This window comes from Bacillus rossius, chromosome 6, assembly GCF_032445375.1.
Source record: "Bacillus rossius redtenbacheri isolate Brsri chromosome 6, Brsri_v3, whole genome shotgun sequence".
NCBI classification, from domain to species: Eukaryota; Metazoa; Arthropoda; class Insecta; order Phasmatodea; family Bacillidae; genus Bacillus; species Bacillus rossius.
In genome coordinates, this window is record NC_086334.1 from 3,618,329 (window position 1) to 3,635,227 (window position 16,899).

Consider the following 16,899-nt stretch of genomic DNA (forward strand, 5'->3'; position numbering starts at 1 on the left):
ATTCCCCGTGGGCAGGCACTAAGTGGTCGGGAAGCTAAAGTGTTAATTATGAACGCATGCCTGGCTTCCCTTAATGGGAGTCCACACACAGCACCAGCTCGGGTGCGCGGAGATTGTGCCAGAACATTCTGCAGAACTTCAAACGCTCGCACGAGTCTCGAACTGTTCGGCGCGTTGCTCCACACACAGCCAGTTAACCGCCTAATTTTTTTTTTTTTTTTTTAACCCGAACTACGCCTCTCTTACTAATCTCAACCTGATCAGCCCAAAAGCATGATTTGTATTTTTTTATATTTTTTTCTCGGCAAAAATATAATCCCCGCCTTCACGTTCATTAAAAAAAACTTACAGGATCTTGCGTTGCGCCCCATTGACCACAGCATCTTGCATTTCCAAGAAGTACGCGTAAAAACATAAAACGAAATGGAAATAAAACCTTTTATTTAACAAGCTTAGGACGAGGGCAACATAAAATTTAAAAGGATATATTAGGCATGCGTTTTGGCATGCTTTATAAACACAATAAAGTAAACCGCTTAAGAAGCCCAACTCGCCAGGGGAATGTGTGTCGATGAGGCAGGATGATAAGTGCGACGCTCGCTGGTGCTTCCAGCGCGTTGTCGCCTCTCAGCGCAATTATTTAACTGGAGCGCAGTCTTGTCGTCGTGCATAGAGGTGACCATAAAGGTAAGTGAAGATGAATATCTAATAAAATAAATTTTTATGATACTCCTAAAAATTCTTAAATGCAATTTATTATACATTCAACATCCGGATATCTCGAGCAGTTTTTCAAAATTCCTTGGGTTCTTCTGAACATTCGTGCACCGTTGGAACGTTATATTCTGGCCGGTGTAGTGATGAACAGGGGGTGGGGAAGTTATGTGTAAAGGAACTGCTCCAGTATTTGATTGGATGGAAATCAATCTGGCAGCGAACCAGCTAAAGATCGGGCGCCCCGGATCGCACCCGCGTCTTCCAGAGTCGCATTTCTGCATTGTGACATCCACCTCGCAGCTTCTACAAGGAGTTTCAACTATATATATTTTTTTGACGTGACAACGTCTAATAAATCGATGAACGCCGGCTGCAAGCAAGAAAAAGTGTCCCGTTACGCACATTGTCCCGTTACGCTGTGTCCCGTTACGCTCACTGTACGCTTGCGCCGCATCTTATCTCTCTTCCACTCGATTGGAAAAACCATCGATTTGACTTTTTCGAGGCACATTAAACTTGAAACACTTCCATTCGTTTCCTACTTTTCCTGTCATCGTCCTATCCTTAACAGAATAACACAGATTGGAAGAAGTTAAATAGCAAACATGTATAAAATTTATAGTTAAAATAATCTCTTCCAAAAAGTATTAAAGATATTTGAATTAATGAGTTCAAATAAAAGTAAATTTATCAATTAAATTGTAGATTTCATTTCACTCCTTCTTTGTATCCATACAAAATAGTGATAATTCAATAAAAATGAATCAATTTTATTCATAAAAGTATGCAATCATTTCATCAATGTTTTGTTATGACGTTATCACGTTAAACTATATCGTCCGTAAACCGACTTTAAAGACATCCAATTTTTTTTCCTAACCTAACAAAAAACTAAGTGTGTTTGAGAGGGATCCGGGTTAGGGAAAGACTCTAAGTGCGTCTCAGGCCGAAGCCTATACGCTATAATAATGCAGGATTTAAGCCATGCAGGAGAGTAAGCATGCATCATGTGCCAGAAGGGGGGTTTGGCCAGCCATTGCTGCGATTGGCGCCATGACCAACTCCCCTCACTGACTTTTCCAGAATAAAAACTAGATGAGTTGGGCCAAGGTAAAACCTGCACAGTGACAGGGGGGGGGGGGGCACTTACATGTGGGATGCAAAAATTTCGTGCATTGATAACAAGCAGGTTGGTTACAGGAAACAGAAAGATGGTTCCGGAAGAAGAGTTGGACAGAGTATAAATAAACTACTGAGCAAAAGGGGCGGAAACTTGGACATTGCTGTCCGCATTTCATTTGGTGGCACTGGTTGTTTCGGGGGCGACTTTTTGACGTTTCCCGCCCGGCTGCCAGCCAGCCTATACCTCGACTCTAGGGCGCGCGCCCGCAGTCGCGACTGTCACGAGCTCTGATTGGCTGGCTCGACACAGGCGAGCTCGTTCCCTTCTCCGGTGCAGGAGCTCCTTCAGTTGTGCTTCTTTAGGCGCGTCACGGGGAAAAAAATTTGATTTTTTATAATGCGCGCGCAGAATGCAAAAAAAAAATTATGAAAAAAAGGCTACATGCAAATAAAAAATATACATGTGCTTTTAAAAAATAGATTTTAATAATTTATATTGAATAATGGTCCATATACTTAAAAACTTGTATTTATTGTAAATTTTAATGATATAAATTGTGTTCACAAACTTTTCAAGTGCATTTATATAAGTGGAATCATGTATGGTTCAACTGCATTGCAAATTACTACCTTATATTTAATAAATGATTAAAGTTAATAATTTAAAATCAAGATTCACCTTAATTTTTGATTTTAATTACATATTGAAATTTATACCGATTTTTTACTAAATTAAATAATTAATTTTATACGCATGTTTACATTAATATTGAATTCTGAGTATTTATTTAAAATTTTCATTTGTAATATTTTATACTTTACCAAACGTATTTATAATATCAGTACAGTATTTTTTTATTTGTATTAATTATTTGCATTCAAAAAATTTTATTGATTACTGAATGATATACAAAAAATTAAGTAAAGGTTCCATACAGACAATTAATTTAAATCTTTATACAACACGATTTCATGCCTTTTGTGCAGCCTAGGGTTGACATAAAATCGGCTTTTAAGTTACTAAAAAAAATTAAAAATACATGATAAACCTATAAAAAAAACTTCTTGAGTAATCAAGGATGGTTATATTTTGAATAATGAGCAAAGACAAGAAATCAGGGAAGCAAAATAATTTAGTACACTATCCCCTTAACTTCCCAGATGTTTTGAGTAGTTGCGTGGCATGAAGTGGTTTGTTTGCGAGCAGTGCTGGCAACTGCGCTTCGCGCGGCCCAGGGCTGCCAACGGCCCCTTCACGCCATGGAGGTCCACGTCTGAGTGGCTTCCCTGGAGAGGCAGGCGCCCCGCACAACACGTGTGCTGGGCGGGCAGGTATCCGTCGCCTGGTTGTCAGACAGCTCATGCTACTGTCCGCAAGAGGGCAGGCCTGACATATTATTACAGAAAATGTTATTGGGCCAGCGTTTTAAGTGTTTTTAAAATATAAATATGATGAATTGTGATACAAATACATTTTTAAGCAGACACAGCCCTGGAAACATAGTTATTGTTACGTGATGGAATACCTACATAATACCACTTAAATTGATAAAGTGGTAAATAATGTAGATTAAATGTAAGTTGTCACCAATAGAGATTGTTTTTAATTTTTAATTAATGTAAGTTATGTTTGTAACTTGAATGATTTCGCACGCGATGCGTCATAGTTACGTCAATATACTGATGCAAAATAATTCTTATGAGAATTCTGGCCAACGACCACGTCTAAATGAACTCTGTCATTTAACTGGATAACTTGCATTGAAGTGACGATCACACGGAACTGTATTTTTTTCATCGTGTTACATAGTATTTGCTTTAATTGAAACACTTATTAAACTTATTAAACTGGGGATACGTAATAACTTTGTAATGTGAATTTTGCTTGTGTTTAATTATGGCGAACTTCCTCAAAATGCCTGTGGCTATATTTTAAAATTAAAATAAAAGAGAAAAAAATATTTTTTTAGCAAAAATCTCGTAAAAAATTTTTAATTGTGTACGTACAGTTTTAAATACATTTGCTGAAAAATATTTTAATCTTTAACTTGAACTTTATATTCAAACAATAGTGATCAGAAAATGATTTTGTGTGTTCATTCACGATTGAGGACTGTGATTTTTCGTTGTATACGTAAATCTTAAAGAAAAAGTTTTTTCCCCCCCTTGGACAAAGAAACGCGACTGTTTGTATAGTCTCAATGAACAATTAGTTTTCATTTATTTTGTGTTTAAATTTGGCAAGATAGTTGTGGAAAATGCTGAATCTTTATATTTTGCACACAAACTTGTGATGAAGAAAGGGAATACAAAATACGGCTGAGTGAATGAGAAGCCGTCACAGATGGATTCTGCAGCCAGTGCGCGCATGAAGTTGAATGGCTTTACCTTTTGAACCTTTTTTTTTATCTTGTTACATATAACCAAGGCGAAATCTGTTAAAGGCATAACGGAGTTTTCTAACGAGGGTGGAAAAAACATGAAAGTTCCATGCGATCAGAATTTTCGTAACGCTCGAAAATTGTAGCCCGCTCTTTTCTTTGTAGTTGTTTTTTTTATACTTCACGAAACTTTGTGACTATTGATTATCGCCTTGCAAAGTTTGTGTGAGGAGCACACTACGGCAGTGCGCAAACAGGGATCTGAACGCCGACAGCCGATGTACTTTTAACCTCTGAACTTCGCACCTTCGAACAATGACCTTTCCTCTGCAGGTGCAAGGTGACCTCGACATGACGGCAGGTAGTGACCGGCCTGGAAGCTCTCCTGGAGGCGGGCACTAGCCCTGAGTCCAGGAACCTGATCTGGAACACTGGACAGCGGCGAGGCTAAGGAAGGGGGAGGACATGAATTACTACGTCATCAAGATCTGGGCTCGGTGCTGCAACGACCTGCCGCAACAGTAATTTCTCTTTAATGTCACCTTCAGTTGAGTTGCGAAGCCAGCGTAGGCTCGGATGGCAATGGGAAATAACCTTGATACCTTTCACAACTGATAATCTAAAAAGTCTGACACAATTTTCCTTCAAACTTAAACATTCTGTTTACAAATAAGGATGCTTCATATTTATTTCATTGGAGATCACTTTCGGTTTTTTTTTAAATTTTGGAATGAATCATTTTCACTGTCACGCTAATAACGTAATGGATTGTTTTCAATTCATGACAAAAAAAAAACAACTTACGTTACATGCAAAATTATCAACCCTTTGTTCGTGTTCGTAGAAGCTAGAGTGTTTTCTACAGCATGGATAAAAAATAATGAACTGGCGTGCGTCCTCAACTTCGTTCGCGAACATAACTGCAAGTTTATTGAGCGCGTGCTCGCACAAGGGAACTGCAGGCGAGAGGCGTGTTGTCGGGTTTGTTGCTGAGAGAACTACAAGGCCAGCCGTCCAACTGGCTGTGTCTGCGCTGATTGGTCACGAGTGAATTCCGCGGGAAGGAGCGGTTAAGGCGACGGGAGAAGTGTTTACCTCGCCTCTGTCAAAGCAAGTTTCTGCCACTCGGCGATAATTACACAGACTCGCCGGAGCTTCAGACGTGGTTCTCTGTCTCGCATTACAACTCTGCTCGTTCGCTGCTTTCCCTGAGTGTTTATCCCCGAGAAGTGTCTCCGAAGGCTGCGAAGAGCACAGCTGTGTGTTTGCAGATTCACTAATAATTAGAAAAAGGGTTTAAAACCTTTGATGAGGTATGAACCCATTAGCTTAATTTTATCTTATTTTTATATATTTTGTTGTATGATGCATAAACGTTTTTGATACTTTAGATAATAGTCTAATTCTATTAAATATAATGGAAGTAATATTAATAACTTTTTTATTACATCAAAATAAACTTTTTTTTATCACGCATTCCATTATTAACTATATACTAACAAAGCCTTCTCAAGCGTTCAGTCCTGAAAATAAGTTGTTTTAAATGCATTGCGCCGACAAAAAAAAATTGAAATTTTTTATTAGTATCTTTACGTTTGGCTTTCTACTAGAGCTGCACTTTATTTAAATTATTACATGTTTAATTTGACGCTGTGCACAAGTCACTTCCTTGAGCTCGGAGGTGCGAACACCTGTGATATTGGCTGACCTCACCGATGTGTCAGCTTCGTACGCTATGAAATTTGTTTTTCGTCAGTTCTTCATAATTATTCTTCAATATCAACTCCTCAAGTAATTCAGCCACTGTTCATTTCGCCTCGTTCTGTTAAATGACATCCACCGAAAGCTTCTAAACAAAAAGCAAAAAAGGAGCGCCAGAGCTTATTTTATCACTCTTGGATAGTTGACTTTTTAAAAAATCAAGATAACGGACCTACTAATTTTAAGGTCGAATTTCTCCCGGGAAAAAATTGGACTTTTAATGGTCCTGCGTAGAACGGAATTATTGTTGTTCAGGTAAGATTTATAGTATTATTTTCCCCTTGTTTTAACGAACTCTCGACGCCAAAACGGAAATGGTATATGATTTTTCAAACCTAATGAAAAGTCATGCAAAATGAGAAAGAAAAATAAAAAACAAGAAAAATAAGTAATGAGTGAGCTTACTCTTAACGGTAGGACAGCAAAGAAAAGACTGACAATTAATTATGATAAGAGAAACGGCGAACAAAAGGAGGAGAGCCAGATAAAATTCTTCTGGGCGAGGAAGAGGGAGAAGCCAAGATAACTGCGGCAGAAAACGGATGAAAACTGATAGTGGAATAAGTATAGAATATTAAATAATACTGCAGAATTACCCCAGGGAAGAAAGTTCTAAGATGTCGAATTGTAGGACAGGATTACAAACCCCTCAAATTTTATTTGCCTTCAGACATGTTTAAATTTTCAACGTTGGTAAGATTGGTTGTAAATTATATTCCCTATAAATAAATGAAGCTCATGTGGACTGAAAGACGTATATTTCTACCTATGACCAAATTAAATCATAAGTTAGGTGTTATTAGTAAAGGCCATATGATACAAACTAAAACTTAAATTACGTTAAGTGTTTCGTCAAATAATGCACTATGTTTATAACTTTTACTGTTTAATTTTAAATAAACATTTAAAAAAAATTAGAACTTTTTTCGGTTGTTAAAGGCAAAAATAAATGTTTACAATAGTTTTATTTACATAAATTATTCATTTATAATTTAGTGAGTTTTTCAAACATGAAGCTATTGTTCGTACATCAGCTTAAAATTTTTCTATTTTGACTTTACATGGTATAAAAATAAGTTTTAGGCATTTACAAACTTTAAAATTACAATGGTGGCGTAATAATTATGAGAGTTGTAGTTATTCCCATTATATCTGTCATTTTTTCACAGTGGTTACAAACTATATAATTCTCTTTTTTTAAAAAAGATGAAAAAACCTTGGAAATATATAATTTATTCCCTGTAATACATCAAATTCTGATAAAAACTCACATTAAAGAATTAACAAAAACATTGGGAGCTTGGTCGCTTCGTGCGATAGAAGAGAAACATCTCCCTTCAGTAATCCACTCGAACAATAAAAACCCATTTTAATAATTCCCTTGGAAGAGTAAACTGAGCATTGACGCACTACACGCCATCACTAGCACGGTACGTTGCTGGGAGACGACCCGTGTGTTACCAGCGCCGATCGGCAGAGCGCGCGTATCGCTAAGAGTTTTAGGTTTAGTTCGTGATAACGAATTTGCCTCGTCATTTAAATATAATTTAAAATTTTATGTATTTTTATTTAAAAAAACTAATTTTTTTACGTGATAACGTCTTATAAGTCGATGAACGCCGGCTGCACGCACGAAAAATTGTCACGTTCCGCCTGAGCCGAAGCGTGCAAGAACCGGCCAACCACCGTGCGAGAAAATCTTCTATATTATCAAACAGGTTAAGGCGGGCTTTTTATCTAATTGTTCGTGATTATATTTAAACAAATTATTTAAATTCAACTTGCAAAAACTGTAAATAATATTTGAAAATTAAAAAGTATGCAATTTTTCATAAATGTTTTCTTATGACGTTATCACGTAAAATTATCGTCCGTAAACCTACTTTACAGACAAAACCCCTTTTTTTGTATTCCAAAAGTACACATTAACATACCTAAAATGCATAAAAAAAAATTTCAATTTATAATTGAATATTTGAAAATATAATTATTTGTCGTTTCCAGCATTACAGAAAATGCAACACTGTAGCTCAGCTTCGCTAACGCTTGCACGCTTGCCCCATGTATGCCATCGAGCTCCCCACTCCAGAGCGCTCTGCCAGGCGGGTTGCGTGGGTCTGGCACGGGAGGCAGAGAACCCCCGGGGGCCGACCACACACCTTGCGTGCCTGGCACCATTTTGAATTAGCAGAATAAATCATCAAGACACGATTAATAATCTGCTCGCAGGGGTTGCTGGTGCGTGGGGGCGCGGCGCTCGGCAACAGGTGCGGCCCGGGCCGAGCGGAGCCGAGCGGAGCCGAGCGGGGCCGACCGCGGCCGAGCGGAGCCGAGCGGAGCCGAGTGGAGCCGAGCACCGTCGAGCGGGGCCGAGCGCCGCCGAGCGCGGCCGAGAGCGGCCGAGCGGCCTGTAGGCGCCAGTCGGCTCCGGGCCGCTGCAGGGTCGCGCGGTCGGCGCCGCAGCTCGTCTGGAAGCCACGGTGAGTGCGTCACTCCCCCCCCCCCTTGCCGAGCTGCCCAGCCCCCCGGGGGACGCTTTCCATTATTCAATATTGTTTGTCCAGTGTTCTGTTCAAAAATATGAGCATTAACGGGAAGAGTAAATGTAATTTTTTTTATGATCTTGTAACTTTACGTGCTGGTATTAGAAAAAAAATAATTTAATGCTTTTATTTCCCACTGGAACGGTGTGTTTGTATAAAGATAAACTAGCCAAACCATAGTCAGAATTTAAGTTGTAGGTTGACCTTTTTTTTTAATTTTTGGGGAGGGGTAGAGAGACCACCAAAAAAATTAAACTGCCCAAAGACCCGCAAAGTCTAGGGACACTACTGCCTGCACGGATCAGCAATCTCATTCTGTTTAAGTACCGAATCCCCTCTGCCATTAAGTTCGCCACGAATCATAAGTCTATTTTTCTTAGCTCTTTGAGTTTAACGTTTTTGCGGATAAGTATTTTTTTTTATAGAGACTGTGATGTTAACTCATAATCAATTTTATTTTTAAAATATAAAATAAAAAAAGAACGCGGTTACGAGAAATTCGTTATAGGTTTTCTACGCCAATAATCACTTCTAAAAAAATCTTTTAAATTTAAGAATTAAAACACAAAAAATTCCCGTTGATGATCATTCGTGGCGAATCTCGCACCGTTTGATCGAGATCTTAGGAATATTCCAGAATAATTACCTCGAATATCCCATTTAGGGTAGATTTAGAAGAAATACCACATATTGTAACCGTTACCATGGTGCGATTTCAGGAAAAAAATTTATGTAGTTTTTCGTTTCATGAGCCCAAAACCATCGTCAACTCAAAAGTTTATATATATTTATATATATTATATAATCACAAATTTGGTGACCCGATAACTGCCAAAATTTTTCACAGATCACTTCCAAACTGATACATAAACTCTAGTAGTGGAAAATCTCGGTCGAGTTCGCTAATGGAAAATATCCAAGCAAGAGGTAGAAATGGTGAATTAAAAAAACAAAACAGAAAATCGTTCTAACTTCAATAATATGGAAAATATCACATCCATTTGAAAGTATTATAACTCGTAGGAGTAATTCCAAAATCTTTTGTCCGAATAATTGTTTGATACGAACAACCAAAACTGCAAGGGGTTGAAAAACAAGGGTTAGAGGACAAAAACAAATCATAGCTCCCTTCGTAGGCACAACATTGAATTCGGACAAATTATGTGCTAATGTTATAATTTTTATATAAAAAAACTTTTGTCTGAAACAATTTTTGATTATAGTAACCGTTGCTACAAGGCATTAAACATCATGGGTAAAAATTTAAAAAATATCGTTATATCTTTAGTAGGAACACTATCAAATCCGTTCAAATTGTTTGTTAATCTTATAAATTTTCCTAAAACAATTTTTTATAAGACGAACCATTGTTGAAGGGGGTTAAAAAATAAAGGGTATAAAAAAGGGTTTAAAAAATTCATATATTTCGTAATATGTACACTATTAAATCCGTTATGTTTTATTGTAGAAACTTAAATTATTATCTAAAATTTTCGTCTGAAATAATTTTTTATACGACCAACCATTACTGCAAGGGGTGAATAAACAAGGTTTGGGGAACAAAAAAAAACACACAAATCTTTTCGAAAGCACGCCTTTAAATTCGTTCATATTGTTTGTAAATATTATAGTTTTATATATAAAACTATTGTCTGAAACTATTTTTGATAATACAAACCATTACTGCAAGGGTTGGATTGAAATAAAAAAATAAATAAAACTTCCCTATCATGTACTCTATCGAATTAATGATATTGTGTTTAATTTTTTATTAGTAATGGTTGAAAACTGTTGTCTAACTTTAATTTAAGTAACAAATTATTACTGCAAGGGGTGGAAATAACAAGGATAGAAAGACAAAACAGTCATTATATTTTTTAAAATTGATATACTATCAATCCATTATAATTTACTGTAAAACTCCTAAACTTAAACTAAAACCTTTTGACTGAAAAAAAAATTTGGAAGGAAGTATTACCGTAAACACAGGGATTGAAAATTGAAAAAAAAAAAAAAAAACTTTCTTATTATCAGATTCTTCGGAAAACAGTTAGAAACAGTCAAAATATTTTTCTCTGCATGGAACATGAGAAAATATTAAATCGATCTTTTTTGAATGTTGTCATTAAGTTTTTAAAATGTTCCAGGAGTTTATAAAAGTTTCAAAAACTTTTCCAGAATAGATACTTCGAAATCTAACTACGCTTGTAAACTGTGCCGAAAGGAATTTTTTTTTTTTTAAACCGGCCCTCACGAAAAATAATTGTATTCACGTGAATTTTAAGTCATTGAAACTTTACTTAAGGGCGTTTGAGGTTCACGGATCGAGAGGGCGTAAGGGGCGTAAGGGCGTATGGGCGTAAGGGCATACGGGCGTAAGGGCGTAAGGGCGTAACGCTACGCGCGTGGGGTGAGCCATCGCGACAATGCGCAGGCACTGCCGGGGATGTGTGTTGGCTGCACTGCGTGGAGCTACGGTGCCCTGTGCTTTCATAGCCCAAGACAAACTATTAAGGTTTGTTCTATGTACTTGCGGTGATTTTAATGTTCCGAGTTCTCAATTTTCGTATGCCTTAACCAATTTATATTTTAAAAAATATGCATGTTGTAATGAAATTTATCATTGATGTAAAATCATCAGAGCTATCTATTGTAACGCTTATAAGGTGCACGTGAAAGTGAGGTAGCGAGAAATTCGAGTAATTTTCCCAATAACGAACGTATTTATAAAGGTGAGCGCGCCCCTCAGCATCACAGGTAGGTAGGGCGCTTTAACAGCGATGGTCGCTTTAAAACTCGACCGTGTTGTTTCCTCACAGACCACCGCACAGTTGAGATCAAGGACCTTATGTCTCCGCTAAGCCCTCAGCGCTGGGGAATTGTATCTACATGTTACAACTTCGTGTAAGAACAATTTCTCCGGATGTTTCACTATATAACCAATCAATGCATATTATTTTTATATATAATTTTATCACCAATCGTAAAGTAGCAATCCAATGGGAAGTGCGAACTAAAAAAAACCGGAAGTATATAAAATATATATACTCCTTTAAAGTCAGTTATTTATTTTAAATTTTAATTTGAATATTTTAGTGCTACTATGCGTGTGTATTTTTTTTTTAATTTAATACTCTTAAAATCAGGTAAAAGCCATAGGTTCTGATGACTTTCCAAGACGTCGGAAATACGTTTTATTCCCTTCAAAATTTGCGACACTACATTTAACTGAGAACTTTTCCATATCACCTAAAAACCTCTGATATAGTTCGCCCTCACCAAAAGTATTCAAGCTTAGGTTGCAACTGCAGATATATGCTATCTGACATGTGTAAACATCCAGGCAGTTATGAATGACTACAATTTTTGTAGGTCTGTTTACGCCGCAGTAACTCTATTGGTTCATTATTTGCGTTTCCACAACTGTGCAAAGCTCACAATTTTAACTTCTTCAGTCGCATTTTCAAAACAAATATTTCCAAAAAATCGTATACCACCAAGAAACTTGTGGCTTATACTTGAACTGGGATCTTAGCTCAGCGGTGGTGTTCCCACCACAGCATGTCTAAACTTTTTAAATCAATTAAGTTATATTTTCTGAGTCAAATGAGCGTAAGAAAAAATTATCTAATTACATACTATGTCTTAAAAGTTTGTTTGCAATAAAAATATAAGTGTTAACCTCGGAAATTTTGACTTTGAGAGTTATCAGCGCCTTAAGTCCAAACCTTTAGTTGAGCTAGACAAACGTGAGTCCAGTTACACTGTTGCGTACCTGCGGCTGTTGGAAAAAGTCTCCCATTCGGAAGAAACTTATCTTAAGTACCTTCTCCCCAGCCACACGCATATGGAGGTTGATGGAAAATACAGTATAATTTTAAGAGCAGGGTATTTTTACTCGCATGCAATTTTGTCCAATTGTGACTTAGCTTCGTTTGGTCCTGAGGTACAGATGTTATCCGGCCAGCTGTTGCCGTGGGACTAGCTGTATGTTCGTACGCGCCAGTCGCTAGGAACTGTAAGCATACTGCGTATTCATGCCAGAACTCTTTGGGCAACCCTGCGAAGCGGACACTGCAACAGCTCAATGCGTGGCTTTGTGCCCCGAGTTTGGATTGTAAGTTGATAAGGCCGTCAGAATCACTAGTAGCCACGTGTTGATCATGCCTGAGACGAGAAGTTGTTGAGAATGTAAAAACACAACTGTAATCTTCCATCTAGCAAAAAACTGATTTTACTGGTCATAAATTTCACACGTGACTCTGTTTAACTTCAATGTAAACTTATCAGATAAAGGATGTATTCAGTTATCAGCAGAAATGTATAGTGATATATATATATATATATTTTTTTTTTTGAAATACGTTACTGATTCTCATTTATATAACAGTAGTTCAATCAATGTAATTTTAATGGTTATCGCCTATTGAAGATTACTACCATTTCGCAGAATATTTAACTAGCAGCTTGTACTTCACACACATTATTTATTAATTGTTGTTTTTGCTAATTGCCTGTTATTCTCTTTCACATGCTCACGTGGTTATCACTGCACTTCTTTCTGTTCTTCGTGTGTAATACCGGTAGGCCCACCATTATTGCGCCTTTTTTTTCTTTCAAGGTTTTAACTCAACGGTTTTACTCGTGTTCAAGATATGTAGATTTGTTCATCGATCGATATAGAAATCAGAGGGCTCTGATACTTTTGGACTGTGTCGGGTGTGACTGAGCCACACTGCGTCTCTCTGTTCGCAACTGGCACAGGGGTCAGCCAGGGTGAGGAGAGAGAAGTGTAATCCAGTCATCGAAGCGGAGCAGACGTACACGTGTTTCAAGTCCACTTTGCTGCCGAGCGAACACACGGGATGCTCGTGCCGGCAGTCACAAAGGCCGAGCAGACCTTTTGAAGCTGACCCGTCGCTGGTGAAGAACCGACGACTAAAGTTGGGCCCTCAATGGCCCTTCCACCGCCTATCCACATGTCAACTGGCCGACTGACATACGACACACCATGTGTCTCCACTTGGATCCTGACTACTGATGAGGAGGCTTAAATACGGGATACAATATTGCTCTTGTGAGGGCCGCTTTGTTTGACAGCAATGTAGGCTAAGCACTTATAAAGAGAGACCCCGAAAATTCGCGGGTTCATTTCGTTTTATGTTAAAATTCAAATCATTATACCTTAGTGCTGCTTCTGTCATTCGTTCACTGTTAATCTGGAGGACTGAGGGTCAATTAGAGACCCTCACTCATAGAAGTGTCGAATCACAGGCCACCCAGTCGAGACGACTCACAAGTCAGCAGCCAATGAACAGTTGGCATTTGCCCGAGTGTGTAGAGGATATTGGAGTCTATCCTGGAGGTCATTGAACCCGCGAATTTTCCGGGTCTCTACTTATAAATCATTAGAGACCGGAAAAATTCGCGGTTTCAATGGCCTTCAGGATAGACTGCACATTTCCCTGTACACTCGGCCAAATAACGCCAGTTCATTGGCTGCTGACTTGTAAGTCGTCTCAGCTGGTTTGTCTGTGATTCGATCCTTCTTTGGTTGGAGGTTTATAATTGGTTGAGATTCGTCCAGATGAACAGTAAGCCAATAGCAAAATTATCTAAAAGGTATATTAATTTGACTTCTAGCTTATCGCCGAATGAATCCGCGAATTTTTCCGGTCTCTACCGGATATACTTACCAAGATTTAAATCGCTATGACAATTAAGTAGGTTTAAATCGACATCCATCATTTTTTGTGCACAGATCGTCAGTTAGTTAATTAAAAGTGAAGCTGATGAAAGCGTGTTAAAAACACCTGGCCACATCCCGCGGGGCCCAGAGAGAAGGAAGGTTGTTTGCGACAGCAGCCAATGAGCACGTGACGTGATTATGCACGCGTCTGTGCACTCTGTTCTGGCTCGAGGAAAACAACGTGAATCCTACGGGTCCTTACGTATTACGAAACTTTATTAGAGGATGCGAATACCGCTAGCAAGTTAAAGCCCATTAAAGGCGCGCATATAATTTTTTTCTTCGTACTTAATTTAAGGTTGTCTTGTTAAAATTCACTAAGCAGTTAATACTATAAAGTTACATTTTGTCTTTGTGAACTTTGGCTCGCGCTTTCAGCCACAGATGGCGGAACCGTTGTTACACATTTCCGTCCCATGCTACTTCCGTCCCAGTCACGAAATTACTCCTACCAAATGCCGTATACCGAGAGCTAAGATGTTACACATCGAAAAGTATTTCTTGCATTCAAGCACTGCTCAGCCAAACAGTTTGAATTCCCTGTTCATGGTTGCCAAACAACGAATGCAGTTTACTAATATACCAGTTTTAATATAAAATATTGTCTATAAGAAAGAGCCATACTCATAAAAAAACATTCTCCTAAAAAAATTCAGATTTTTGATGCATTGTTTTTCTAATATCGAGAGAGGAGAAAAAACAAAGTGAATACGAGTAGAAACATAAATAGTTTGCTACTTTAAAACAGAGAGACATTATAAAATAAACAACCCACTAACTGAAAGCTGGAATTATTCAACATTTTTATCCACGCACGTTAATTTGCCCCATTTTTTTCAGCCACGGTTAGCAGGTTTTAGCAGGTTTTTTTTATCTTAATAAAAAGAGCTGCAGTACTTTGTTTGCAATTCATTACAGTACTCTAATTAGCAGTCAGCCTTGTAACATTCCTTTAAACATCCTGGACACATACGAGATCCGCCCGCACCGCTTATCACGACCCTCGCTAATTACAGCGGCGAGCAGATCTATTGTTCAACAGTGAGCTCCGTTCCAGGACACCAACTGTAAAACACAATTGAAAGCAAGAAGTGTAGGAATAGAAAAAAAATTGTGGAATCTAAATGAAAGCAGTTAATTATAACATAGTTATCAATCTAAAATAGATGTTGAATATTGAGAATATAACAATTATTATCTGATAGCCGTAGGTGGTGAGGAGCAAAATAAAAAGGGCGCGGAATTTTTTTTTTTTTTGGGGGGGGGGGGGGGGGCGGGAGACAAATTAGTACATAGGTGTGAAAATTTTTAAACAATTTGTAGAGCTTTGGCGAACGAGTAAATTAATATAAATTTATCTTCAGTTTATTTCATTTATAACATGCAGTAACGAGTAGCATTTCATTAAAAAACATTAAGCAAAATAAAAAATTCTGAAGAAAAAAAGACCACGGTGGATGTAAATGTTGTAATCAAAATAGGACTAAATATTTTTTTTTAAAAAAACCCTCGACTAAACGGAAGTTAGTAACGAAAGATAAAGATAGTTAAGTATTTAAAAAGGGTTGATTTGTCGCGAAGTATGTCATATAAAAAAACTAATTGTGACTTTTCTTAGTGCTTCCTACCTTTACGTACCCATTTTTTTTCTCATAAAGAAAGACACAGCTATAATGTCAAATATAGGTACTACACATATTCACCTACCTAGTAATGTAATGACAAGCCCAAGAAAATCCGTTGTGACTGCTATTCCCTACCCTGAAACGGACTAAAATTGTGCAGTTTTATGAGTTTGAAATTGCGTTAGGTACGTAAATAAATGTAGTCTTTAATTGATATAAATTGCTGCATCTCTGCGAGGCACATTATAGCTCTCATATACTGCTATATTTTATTTGAAATCTGGAACAGAGATTGGTATGTGTGGTTTTGTTTTATGATAGTTTCTGCGTAGGGCCATGCATATTTCGCAAAAAGATTCCGAGACTAGCTGAAAGTTAATACACTGTAGCATCGTCTGTGTTTCGTGATTGGGTGAGTTTCTTTCTGGTACATGACGATTGTTAAAATACCATTCACAGGAATTCATTGTGGAAGCAAATGTGTCCTGAGTGGCTCAGCCAAACAAGGCAACTACTTCTCTCGCAGACGGCCGCCAATCACAAGGAGGAAACCGCTGGTGCAAGTATACCTTGTTGCAGTCTAATATGCGTTCAGCTTTATCTTTGAATATATATACTGTATATAAGTCGCCAGCCCAGGTTAAAATTTCTAATACGGTTTTGAGGTAGTTGGTCAATTCACCGCCGCAATCGCCACCATCTCTAGGGCATCGACTTGTGGTGGTCCCTAGCGGACAAGTCTCGAACTCTTCAAACACCCCTTCCCCCTCCCGTTGAACGACCTTGAGCTGCAGTGAATGATAGGTGGGGGGTGCGGGGAATGACAGCGGGCGACAGTTCTGCGCTCTAACGTGTAAATAACAACTAAGACGATACAGGGCGTTACGGCAGCGCACTGCAGCGGTGAAGTTCCCAAGCTGCTCATCATACGCTTCTGAAAAACGTAGAGTAAATCCTATCCACTCGTGACTTCTATACAGTATATAATATATTCAAAGGCT

At 38.0% G+C, this 16,899-nt stretch overlaps 1 protein-coding gene across 1 annotated transcript in view; it reads left to right on the plus strand.

Moving 5' to 3' along the window:
* LOC134533371 (serine/arginine repetitive matrix protein 1-like) overlaps positions 1–16,899 on the plus strand; it is a 65,368-nt gene that overhangs the window by 21,869 nt on the left and 26,600 nt on the right. Inside the window, exon 4 of the mRNA XM_063370891.1 lies at positions 8,249–8,461. Within this exon, the coding sequence (XP_063226961.1) occupies positions 8,249–8,461 (213 nt within the window). The remainder of the gene's footprint in view (positions 1–8,248; positions 8,462–16,899) is intronic.